This window comes from Leucoraja erinacea, chromosome 1 (genome assembly GCF_028641065.1).
Source record: "Leucoraja erinacea ecotype New England chromosome 1, Leri_hhj_1, whole genome shotgun sequence".
Lineage (NCBI taxonomy): Eukaryota > Metazoa > Chordata > Chondrichthyes > Rajiformes > Rajidae > Leucoraja > Leucoraja erinaceus.
In genome coordinates this window covers 151814261-151826644 of record NC_073377.1, presented here as the reverse complement: position 1 = coordinate 151826644, position 12384 = coordinate 151814261, and the positions used below count along the sequence as shown (strand labels likewise).

Sequence of the window (12384 nt, the reverse complement as noted above, 5' to 3'; positions counted from 1 at the left end):
AAATCATGCAAATAATATTATTCATACAAGCATGTGTTTCGGTGTTATTTTCCATCCCATTTAACTACAATAGATATCCATATGTTGCAAGTTTCTAAATTATTTGTTATGCAAGTAAAAACAAGACAGTAGATTTTCACATCAGCAATCCTCTCTGATTTATGAATCCCAGTTTTGGGCATCTAAATAACTTAAATATAAATACCATTGCAATTATTTCCTCAATGATCCTTGAAATTACAAAACATAAAACATGTTTCTTTTAAAATGCCTTTAAGCCATTACCGAATTACTAAATTAACATATATTATAGAAATCACAATATTAAATAGAGTGCTAGTTATAGTCATCAGTCACCAATAACTCAGTGCCTACAATACCCCTGCATTTTCTCAAACTGCTAAAATTACATTAGCAAAACTAATAAAACTTCTACTTTGCTATATATTAATCTCAATCAATTCACAGCATGTCACCCCAACTTAAGAGTTCAGAAAGTTTGTCTGGTTCATTAACCATTCAATTTCTTAACAAGGTGAATAAGATGATTTACAGGTTACATCTTTAGAATCAAAAACATTTTAAAATCATTGCTCACTGTCTCAGACATGCTAGTGAGCAACACAGGGGTCCCACTGGGGACGGTCCTCCTTCCCTTCCTGTTCACCATCTACATCTCGGACATCAGATAAAACTCGGACTCCTGCCACCTGCAAATGTTTTCGGATGACCCTGCATTTGTGGGATTCATCAGTGAGAGGAAAGAAGCTGAATATCTATGCGTAGTCAACGACTTTGTTGAGTGGTGTGGGCTGAATCACCTGCAGCTCATCACCGACAAGACTAAGGAGTTAGTGGTGGACTGTCTCTATCAAGGGTGAGGATGTGCAGTTTATCAATGAGTACAAGTACCTTGGCATTTACTTGGACAGTAAAACTGGACTGGTCCAGGAATGCTGAGGCACTGTACAAGAAAGGACCGAGCCATCTGTACTTTCTGAGGATGCAGTAAGATGCTGCAGATGTTCTATCAATCGATGGTGGCGAGTGCCACCTTCTTCGCTGTCGTCTGCTGGGGTAGCAAGGCAAAAGCCGTGGATGCCAACAGAATTAACAAGCTCATCAGGAAGGCTGGCTCCGTCCTGGGGGTAGAGTTGGATTAACTGAAGGTGGTCTTGATGGGGATGTTGCTCCTCAAACTGCGGACCATCTTGGACAATACAGCTCACCCCCTCCATGACACACTGGTCTACCTGAGGAACATCTTCAGCACCAGACTGGTTGCCTCAAGATGCAGCACAGAACGCCACCGGAGATCCTTTTCCCCTGTGGCTATTAACTGTACAACTACTCACCCTCCTGTCTTGGGGAAGTAGAATGACTCCCCCCCCACCCCCTCCACAAGCTTTGAATACCCCAATCCTGGACTTTCCCCTCGTCGCTTTAATTTCATGTTTCATGTATCTTGTTGTATTTCATGTCTGTTGGCAGACCCAATTTCCCTCCTGCATAAATAAAATTCTATCGTATTGCATCGAACTTTGTAGTATGTAAATGAGTCATTTTTTTTATAAACTTTCTCTCAATTCAGCACTCTGTTAACTAATCTGCATAGCCCGTTCTTACTGTTAAATTTACAGATGAGAGGTTGCCATCTAACTTTTCTTTCCAAGTTAAAACTCTAGTAGAGAGAATGTATTTGAAATAGTCAATTAAAATTATGAAATGTTATTTTAAATAGTTAATTAAAATTATGAAATCTTTCAAATATAAATATTGAAATTGCACCATATGGCTTTACCCAATTTTCTGAATATATCTTACTAACTGGCAAGTCTGAAGGAAAACTTAGTTTTGAGATGTTCACAAAACCATCAGAGAAGCAACAAAGTAATCATGTACAAACACCAACACATTCGGGTCTACATTGTATATTTTTGTAATGTCGGCGCTTTTCGTACCGACTCCTGCAAACTTGTATTGTATGCAAAACAAAGAATTTCACTGTACTGAGTACACGTGACAATGATCAATCAATCAATCAATCAATCAACATTCATGATAGGATGTTTAAGCTCTCCCTTCTCCCAAGAACATACAGTGCCCTCCATTATGTTTGGGACAAAGACCCATCGTTTATTTACTTGCATCTGTACTCAACAATTTGAGATTTGTAACAGAAAAAAAATCGCATGTGGTTAAAGTGACAATGTCAAATTTTATTAAAGGGTATTTGTTCCATTTTGGGTTCACCATGTAGAAATTACAGCAGTGTTTATACATAGTCCCCCCCCCATTTCAGGGCACCATAATGTTTGGGATACATAGCTTCATAGGTGTTTGTAATTGCTCAGTTGTGTTTAATTGCCTCCTTAATGCTGGTATAAGCGAGCTCTCAGCACCTAGTCTTTCATCCAGTCTTTCCATCACCTTTGGAAACATTTATTGCTGTTTATCAACATGAGGACAAAAGTTGTGCCAATGAAAGTCAAAGAAGCCATTATGAGACTAAGAAACAAGAATAAAACTGTTAGAGACATCAGCCACACATTAGGCTTACCAAAATCAACTGTTTGGAACATAATTAAGAAGAAAGAGAGCACTGGTAAGCTTACTATTCGCAAAGGGACTGGCAGGCCAAGGAAGACGTCCACAGCGGATGACAGAAGAATTCTCTCTATAATAAAGAAAAATCCCCAAACACCTGTCCGACAGATCAGAAACAGTCTTCAGGAGTCAGGTGTGGATTTGTCAATATCCACTGTCCGCAGAAGACTTCATGAACAGAAATACAGAGGCTACACTGCAAGATGCAAAACCCTGGTTAGCCGCAAAAATAGGATGGCCAGGTTACAGTTTGCCAATAAGTCATTAAAAGAGCAACCACAGTTCTGGAAAAAGATCTTGTGGACAGATGAGACGAAGATTAACTTATATCAGAGTGATGGCAAGAATAAAGTATGGAGGAGAGAAGGAACTGCCCAAGATCCAAAGCATACCACCACAACATCTGCGAAACACCGTGGTGGGGTGTTATGGCCTGGACATGTATGACTGCTGAAGGTACTGGCTCACTTATCTTCATTGATGATACAACTGCTGATAGTGGTTCAAGTTCAAACAAATGTCTCAAAACTCATTGGCAAGCAAGACAATGATCCAAAACATACAGCTAAAGCAACAAAGGAGTTTTTTCAAAGCTAAAAAATGGTTAACTCTTGAGTGGCCAAGTTAATCAACCTATTTTTTTCTATTACAAATCTCAAATTGTGGAGTACAAAGCTCAGGAATGCAACTGCTGCATTGATACCATGATAATGCTATTGCCAAAATTGATTGTCTATCCGCATACATGCTTGTCAGAAGATTTAAAAACAGGAAATATCATTGAGAGACATCCAAGGTCTACCAATGCCACATTGAAAGCTCTGAAGCATAATGACTCTATTTTGTTACTCAAATAACATGGGGAGATACTCAAGTTTATTCGGCAAAGCTTAGAACATTTTACTCTGCACCAACACTCATTTTCTCCGCACCTTGTTAAAATGCAGTGGGTTCTGCTTTATATATTTCCACAGGTGTCAGCAACAACTTACTCATCCCTCCTATGTAATTCAACACTTGAAAAATATTTGAGAATGATATGTCACAACCAAGACAACTTCCGACCAAGTAACACTAAGGTTGCCAGGACTTTCCCAAATTCAGAGTACACTAAAGTCCTAAATATGACAATGGTCTGACTCTTTCTCATCAATCTGTTCGATCTCGACCGACATTAAACCTGAAAGAGCACTGTACCAAGCAATTATGCTAAAGGTACCTTAAACAGGAATTGTTTTTCTTTCTTAACTTTTTTGACTACATTTTAACAATAGAGGTAGTTCTGCTATAACATGTGCTTGTATAATTCAAATTGGATATAAAGCAACTGACAAATTAAGCAACAGTTTGTATTTCACATGTTAGATTGGCTATCACCTGATTTCAATTGACTACCAGCATGGTTTTGATTACTTTGTAAATTGACAAAGAGAAAAAGCTATCTTGGGTGCAAAAAAACAGGCCATGAGAAAAATGCTTTCCACATGCCCACCCCCAGTAGTCAGGCACCATTGTCTCTTAAAAACATAGCTGCTAGGGGACATTGAAAATTACAAGTATTAGCTTCCATTGACACTGCTGCAATGATTATTAAAAAATGTAACATGTGGCCTTTGGTATTTTCACCTTGCAGTAACAATAAACTTATGAGTTATGAAAAATACTTTTATTATTTACTCTTTTGACTGCGAGGAAAGTAAAATATCGTAATTGCGAGTCTGAATCTCTCTCTAGCCCCTAACACCCTGTTGTCCATCGACACAATTATCCTTAAAAGGCAATTTTTTGTGGCATGTGTTTTCTTCAGAATGTAACATTGTGTTATAGCAGAACTATCTACATGCGGTACCAATGGGCAATAAAAAAGAACTATTGAATAAAACTAATCAAACCACTTACTGTGTGATATCCTCTTGGTAAAGGTGGTTTTCCCACAGGATAAGAATCCACTGTATCAATGATTGTTTGCCGCTCCCCTTTCTGGTTAATTTTTTTAAATCGCCTACGTGATTGTCTGTGAGAAGCTTGCCGTTGAAAATATTCCTCATTTTCATCCATGTAGTCCACCTTCAAAGAAAACATACTTTAATAAAAGGAAAGGAATGCATTAGGCCGTTTCAAAGAGCATTCAACACCCGTTTTATGGAACTGCTGGTGAATTTACTGGGGCAACAACAACTTCAGCAATATTTTGATTAGGTGAATCCTGAGCAGCTCAGTACCGTTTAATCAAAGTTTCCCAAAAGGAATTTAGGTGTAAAACTTGTAATCAGATTCCATACATTTTTTGAATTTTTACTGTATTTTTGATTTCCTCCTCTCTTCCAGACAATGCCCTTTTAATGCCAAAAGCATAGTGCAAAAACAATATTCTTTTGACAGTGAACTATATTTCATTTTGACAATGTATACAAGCACTTCTCCAGCACACAAATTGAGTTTTTGCAGTCAACACTGTATTCATAACAACAAAGATTAAATGACCAGGTGCAGACATTGCTTTGCATCACAAACGTCTTTTCAATTTAAAGAACTACCTCTGCAGATTCAAACATACAATACGACCTGAAACAATCCCAACTCATATCGAACCGTTTATAGCCTTTCTTTGTGGAATGAGAGAAATTCAATTGCATTTTTAAAAAAAGGGACTTTTCACATCTTTATGCATGGTTTATTAGCCATTAGTTTATGAAATTAAGTAATTATTAAGGCAAGAAGATTAATTATAAGAATAACAGTTAACCAAATATTATTGATTGTAAAAATAAATTAACATTTTTTGATTATATGATGCACTGAAACAACATTCAAATCTGGTTTTCACAAGCCATTGTGAGCAGGCTCATATAAATTTGAAAGTAATTTGAAAGTAATGTTGCAGGCTGACAATATTAACAGAGCTTGATGTTCAACTTTAAGATTTATCAACAAATGAGAACAAAAAATCTGCTTTTTCTTGTTTCTACATGATGTCACATTTCTCTACATTAAACTCCATTTGTCACAATTTCGCCCAAATTACTTAATCTACCTATACCTATTGCAAAATCACAATATCCTAATCAAATATGCTCTTCCAAATATTTTCAGACCTTGCATTCCTTTTCCTCCTGCAGATAATTTATGAAAAGAGTCAACAATTGTAGGCTAGGAGCCAATCCCTGGAGTACTCACTCTACTGGTTACATCCCTCCAATCTGAAAATGTCTCATTTACTCCTACTTGTTTGCTCTGTGAGGGTCAGTTTTCAATCCATGTTAACACACTTCTCCAATCCCTTGGCCTGTTAATTTATGCCCGACTCTTATGTGGTATCTTATCAATTGGCTGATGCAAAATTGAAATACACTACAACTAATGCCCCCGTGTATCAATTCTCCCAGTTATATCCTCAAAGAATTTAAGCAAATTTGTGAAACGTCAAAATCATGTTGATCATGTTTGATTATACACAAAAGATTGATACAAAATGTTGAAATAACTCAGTGAATCAGGTAGCATCTCTGGAGAAAATGGCTATATGACGTTCCGGGTCTGGATCTTTCTTCAGGCTATATTGATAATATTCAGCTTTCCTAAATGATTAGGTATTTCCATTTTGATTACTGACTGGGACATCTTTTTAACAACCATATGAAACCAATGGGTCTATAGTTCCTGGCCTCTTCCGCCCTTTTATGAACAAGAGAGTTACAGTATCAGTTTTCCCAATGTTCTGGTAACCCCCTGAAATTTCAAGCATTCGATCCAGATACCTTTGCAGTCACTTCCTTTATAATCCCAGCGATTTGACTGCCTGTGAGTTTCTCGAATACTCCCTTCTGATTGGGGTTTTCCCAAGCTTCTCCTTTTCAAATATTTGAAATTAGCCTGTCTATTAACTTAGAGGGATTTGCAATGTCCCCCACACTGAAGACTGGTGTAAAAAAATGATTTAAATATCTGCCATTTCTTTGTGTCAACAGTGTTGCCAGGGCCTATAGCCCGAGTAAGTACTTTGTTGTTCTCCCTTTCGAAGAGAGCATAACAAATATTGAACTGATCTTGGAGTGATACATTGCCCTCATTTGAGCTACAACTTGGTTTTGTCTTGTTGGAAGTGATGGCATGCAACAGCTGCCAAAGGTCCAACTCATTCTCCAGTTTAGATCAAAAGTGTCTTTTAGCTTTTCTAATAACCCTAGAGGTGGTACCTGGGCTTCCTACATGATCTCAATTGCCAGACTCGAACGTCCGAGATCTGGCCCTCAGAAGATTACACATATATCTGCCCACCATTTTCTCCAGAAGTCAATAACAACCAAGGAGTATTCATTCAGGTCCATTGCTGAGTCCCTGAACATCACCAAGTCTACCCACAACTAGCAGTCTCGTAGTCGTTCCCCTGCCTCCCATGACCAATTTTGGGCAAGCCCATCACGTTAGCTGCAATCTTCAGTCACTGCCTGGATGCAGGAAAAAAAGAGCAAAGCCAGGTGAAAGCAAGGGATAAAGTGATAGACATGTTTGATGGGAGCCGCAATGGTCAAAAGTATTAGTTTCTTTGGTGCTGCAGCATACGTGCTGATGGTAGTAAGGAAGCGACTTCTTCAAATTACCCTCGTTGAAGTCCCTGGCTATGATGAGAAAGCCGTTGGAAGAAGTAATCTGGTGCTTGTTAACCATGGCAGCTCCTCCAATGCTAGCCGAATGTGTGCCTGGGGCAGGATATAGACCACAGTCATGATAATGACAGTGAATACCCTTGAGAGGTAGAAGTGACAACACTTCCATAACTTCCAACAGGGGGTAAAGGTGGAAACAGGAGGTAAAAGTTAAAGTAGGACAAGTAGGGCAGTCTGTCAATACATGAGGCAGCTGGTGCTAGTTCTCAACAATGGCCCACACTCATCATGCTAGAATGGTACATTCCCAAGCCTCATATCTCATCATTAAATGAAAAGATTCCCAAGCCTCATATCTCATCATCCTTTAAAAAAAGCCTTGCGCACACCGAGCCATACACAATTCACTCCTGTAAGAGCACGTGGAAGGCAGGGATTCCTGAAAGATTCCCAGAACAATGGGAAGGGCAAGACTTCACTCTAGCTACCCAGCACTGCAATGTTATGTGATATCTAGTTAAAATACAGGGGGGTATGTATTTGTGAAGGTTTGGAGTGGAGTACCAAGACTGCTATAATGAATCAGCAGTCTGCACGATAATGCAAAGTGGATTTTGGTATACCATACTCACTTCACCACATGTTCTTTGTTGGACCAAAACTATTATTAAAAGATGGAGCTTACCACAATCATTTCTGAAGGCTCAAGTACTATACATTCACATCCACGCCTCAAACTCCCTGCAGATCGTTTGCCAAAACTGTAAAGAAAAAAAAGATGATTAAGATTTAAGCAGCAAATGTTTAAAACAATATTATATAAGAAAACATCATTTGGTTATATTTACAAATTACTACAAAAGCTGGAGATCTGAAATAGAAAATAGTGGAGAATCTCAATCAATAAGTGTGCAGACACAAAGTTAAGTGACTTTTCATTGGAACTGGGAACTTGTTGGAGATGAAACATGTTTTAAAATTTAGAGATAAGAAGACAACCAGATAACCATGATGTGGTTCTAGACCCAGTGAACTTCATGTTCAATGGCTCACGCTCTGCCACTTCAGACTTCGGCTATGTGATGACACCAGGAATGAAAGAAACTTACTTTTCTTAAAAGGAGGATCATGTATACTTCTTACCAATACAACTTAACAAATAAAAAATATTGGCCACTTCCTCACAGATATGCTGTACCAGCTCATGGTCTTTCTTTCATCTACCAAACACTTTCATTTTCTGCTCCACCTCAAGGGTCTGCAGAGTCTATTTCCTCCATGACATAGCAGTTCACTTCTCCAAAAATACACTTTCCTTTCTGTGGGAACTTCCCCCATGCAATTGCAGCAGCAGCATCTCTTCCCTTCTCATCATCAACAACCCCAAACATTCCATTTAAATGTAACCACCACTCTACCTCTTCCAGTTTCATATCTTACACCTGCTGCTCATGATGCAGTCTCCTCTCTGTTGAAAAAGCAAATTACTGGCTGGAACGCCTTCAATCATTCAATGGGAGACCCTGAGCTTACAGTCAATTGTTACTTCAACATTTACACTTATGTGTTCTGAGCCTCATCATCTCACTAGGTACTCCAGACACAACACTGGGGTGAACAATGGTCCGGCTGGGCTGATCAACATCGGTGAGACCAAGCGGAGGTTGGGCGATCGTTTCGCTGAACACCTCCGCTCGGTCCGCAAGAACCTACCTGACCTCCCGGTGGCTCAGCACTTCAACTCCCCCTCCCACTCCGAATCCAACCTCTCTGTCCTGGGTCTCCTCCATGGCCAGAGCGAGCAACACCGGAAATTGGAGGAACAGCACCTTATATTCCGTTTGGGGAGTCTGCAGCCTTGCGGGCTTGAACATTGAATTCTCCCAATTTTGTTAGCCCTTGCTGTCTCCTCCCCTTCCTTAGCCCTCGGACTGTCTCCTCCTATCCCCCAGCCCTCAGGCTCCTCCTCTTTCCTTCCTTCTCCCCGCCACCCCCTATCAGTCTGAAGAAGGGTTTCGGCCCGAAACGTTGCCTATTTCCTTCGCTCCATAGATGCTGCTGCACCCGCTGAGATTCTCCAGCTTTTTTGTGTACCAACTGGGGTTAACAATTTCAGATCATCAGTATTTCCAATTGTTTCTGATTTTTGTGTTAGATTTCTAGCAGTAAAATATTTTAACTTAGTAATTTCATGCAAAGAGCTAGAACTTACAGGGAAAAGTTGACAATTCCAGTGCAAGCCAATAGCATTTAAATTCAGGAAGTTTGAGACTCTCTTATGAACAATAAGTCCCAAAGTTGCTGGCCAGGATCCCAACTGTGCTGCAACATGGGAATCTATATGACATCTCAGTAGAGCACAAACTTGCTAAATTCCTAGCTATCTGAACCATTGCTCCATTCAATTGAATGAAGAGAAACAGTAGCAAGGGAGAAACGTAGGGAGACAGTCTGACGAAGGGTCCCCAGCTGAAACATCACCCATCCTTTTTCTCCAGAGATGCTGCCTGACCCGCCTACTTCAGTACTTTGTATCTATCTTGTTGTCACCTATCCTCACTGATTGAGGTCCGTTATCTCCACCCTGTCCCTACTCTGCAATTTAAAATATTCTTGTGTTAGATCATTAACCTGACTTTGTTTCTCTCTCCACAGACTTACATGACTTACAAAAAAACATTGCTAGTTAATCAGACTTTTAATTACTAGGTTAAATACCAAAATACTAATACTTTGCATGATGTAATGGAAAACATTTCCCTACAATGATTTACTGATGAAATTCAAAACTCTCATTCAGCTAAATCCCGCAATGTATTTGCCCATCCTCATTTGTGTAACCTCCTCCAGTCCTACAACTTATCAGAGCTGCACAGTGCTGCAAAAGTTAAGGGGCTGTCCCACTTGGGCGATCTAATTGGCAAATTAAAAAGAGTGTCTTCGACCTTCCAGCTCGAGGGCACTCGCCTGGAAAGCCTCGAGCTGGATCGACCATCCGCATTGAAACCGCGAGCTGGATCGACCTGTATGCATTGAAACCGCGAGCTGCATCGACCTGTATGCATTGAAACCGCGAGCTGCATCGACCGACTGCACACACACACACAAACACATTGTAACGACGAGGGCCAGGGAAAGCAGAAGAGCGCTGTCTGCTCGATGAAGAGGAAAGTCCTTTAGTGAGAGTCCTTTGGGGGGGAGGGGGGGAGAAGAGAAGGGGAGAGGGGGAGAGAATGAGGGAGAGGGGGGGGGGGGGAGAAGGGGGGGGGGGGGGGGAGAGGGGGAGAGAGGGAGAGAGAGGGAGATAGAGAGAGGAAGGGAGAGAGAGAGAGAGAGAGAGAGAGGGAGAGAGAGAGAGAGAGAGGGAGAGAGAGAGAGAGAGAGAGAGAGAGAGAGAGAGAGAGAGAGAGAGAGAGACAGAGAGAGAGAGAGAAGAGAGAGAGAGAGAGAGAGAGAGAGAGAGAGAGAGAGAGAGAGAGAGAGAGAGAGAGAGAGAGAGAGAGAGAGAGAGAGAGAGAGAGAGAGAGAGGAAGAGAGGAGGCAAGGGGAGGCAAGGAGGCAAGGGGGGGGAGGGGGGGGGGGGGGGGGGGGGGGAGACTTTTAAGACGTTTAATAAATTTTAGCGGGCATTTTACCAACCGGTAGGTCTTCCTGGGTCCTGAAAACTCCAATGAGCCAATCAAACTGCACGGTCAGCGAAGGAGATTGCCTACGGCTGCCCTCAACTGCCTGTAACCAAATAGTGACCCCACTCCACTGCACCACGAGTTAAAAGAGAGCAATGCTGACCAAATTTTACTTGCAGAAAATTTTCAATATGCTGAAAGATTTTCCACGACCTACGAGTATTCGGGAACAAGTAACAAGTAACAAGTAGCCTTTGTTGTCAAGTAGCCTTTATGAGCATAAAGGAGAGTTCCAGCGACCTCATAGGGCCTCCTAGTCCTAGGACCTAGTGTCGACCATGCTGCGAGTTTGAATCAAGGGAAAACTCTTCTAAACTCGCAGATTAGGTCGCCCAAGTGGAACAGGCCCTTTAGTGACCTAGATTTGATCCATAGCTTGTTTGCACATTGTCTCTGTTAATGGGTGTGTTTCACTGGAATGCACCAGATTCCTCCCACATTCCAAAGACATGCTAGTTGGCAGATTAATTAGCCACTTTTGATTGCAATCAGTGTAGGTCTGTGACATGAGAAATGGTGTAGAGGTTTTGCTGATGTTGATGTGGGATTGGGATTTTTGAAGATGAGAGTGACTAAAATGACCTGTTACGATACTGTATTGCTCAATTACTTTCTGATCTCTGTTGCATCAATTCTGGTCTCTTGCACATCCCAATTTGCTTAATTACCATAACTGATCGATCACAATGACCACATATTCGATTATAAATATGGCAAAGCTTGCACACCTAGAATGCTGCTTATTTTGGTTAAGATTCTGCAGGGGTGGAGATGTGAGGAACCCAGGGTAAGACTAAGAAATTGCCTTTGGATTCCACAACTGCTTTCAGCGCACATGCTCTGGGTGATGATGTTTGATCAGGCATTGGTTTTAGGGCAGTGCAATAGATCCAAATTTGGGTGGAGGTACAAAACCAGAATTCCTCAGTGTCAAAGTATGCGCTGCACCAAATCAAACTGACATGTAGATTTAAGAGCACACAAGATCAAATACAAGATTAGGGAGAAGCTGACCAACAGGAAAAAAAAGTAATTTGCAGATTACCAATGCGAGTTGGGTGCCACAAGAATCAATTCTGGCCTTTAAACAATTTATAATCTATACTGATGACTGGGATGAAGGGGAAACTGTGCTGGGAAAAAATTACTGATGATATAAAGTTGGTTGGATTAGAAAGTTATGAAGACACAAATAATCTGTAATGATTTCATTGTATGCCAGAGGGCCGTTCTTCTGCTGTACATTTCCTGTACTGAACTGACTGAGCATGAATTTGGCCTGGACGCGGTGGTTTGAAGCGCCCGTTCCCACATTGTATCTTTCAATCAATCAATCAAACGTGTCCCTCCCAATGATTCTATGCGTTCTAGTCAAGTCAAGAGAGTTTATTGTCATGTCCAGATAGGATAATTAAATTCTATGCTCGTTTTGAATAGGTCAGGGGAAGGGTGTCCACTGCCCTGTGCCCCTGTACCAGGTATAA

At 40.8% G+C, this 12384-nt stretch overlaps 1 protein-coding gene across 5 annotated transcripts in view; it reads right to left on the bottom strand.

Moving 5' to 3' along the window:
* rapgef2b (Rap guanine nucleotide exchange factor 2b) overlaps positions 1-12384 on the bottom strand; it is a 301306-nt gene that overhangs the window by 158336 nt on the left and 130586 nt on the right. For all 5 annotated transcript variants that reach the window (XM_055645980.1, XM_055645960.1, XM_055645969.1 and 2 more), the window contains 2 exons: positions 7900-7975; positions 4507-4674 (listed from right to left, as the gene is read on the bottom strand). In XM_055645980.1, the coding sequence (XP_055501955.1) occupies positions 4507-4674; positions 7900-7975 (244 nt within the window). The remainder of the gene's footprint in view (positions 1-4506; positions 4675-7899; positions 7976-12384) is intronic.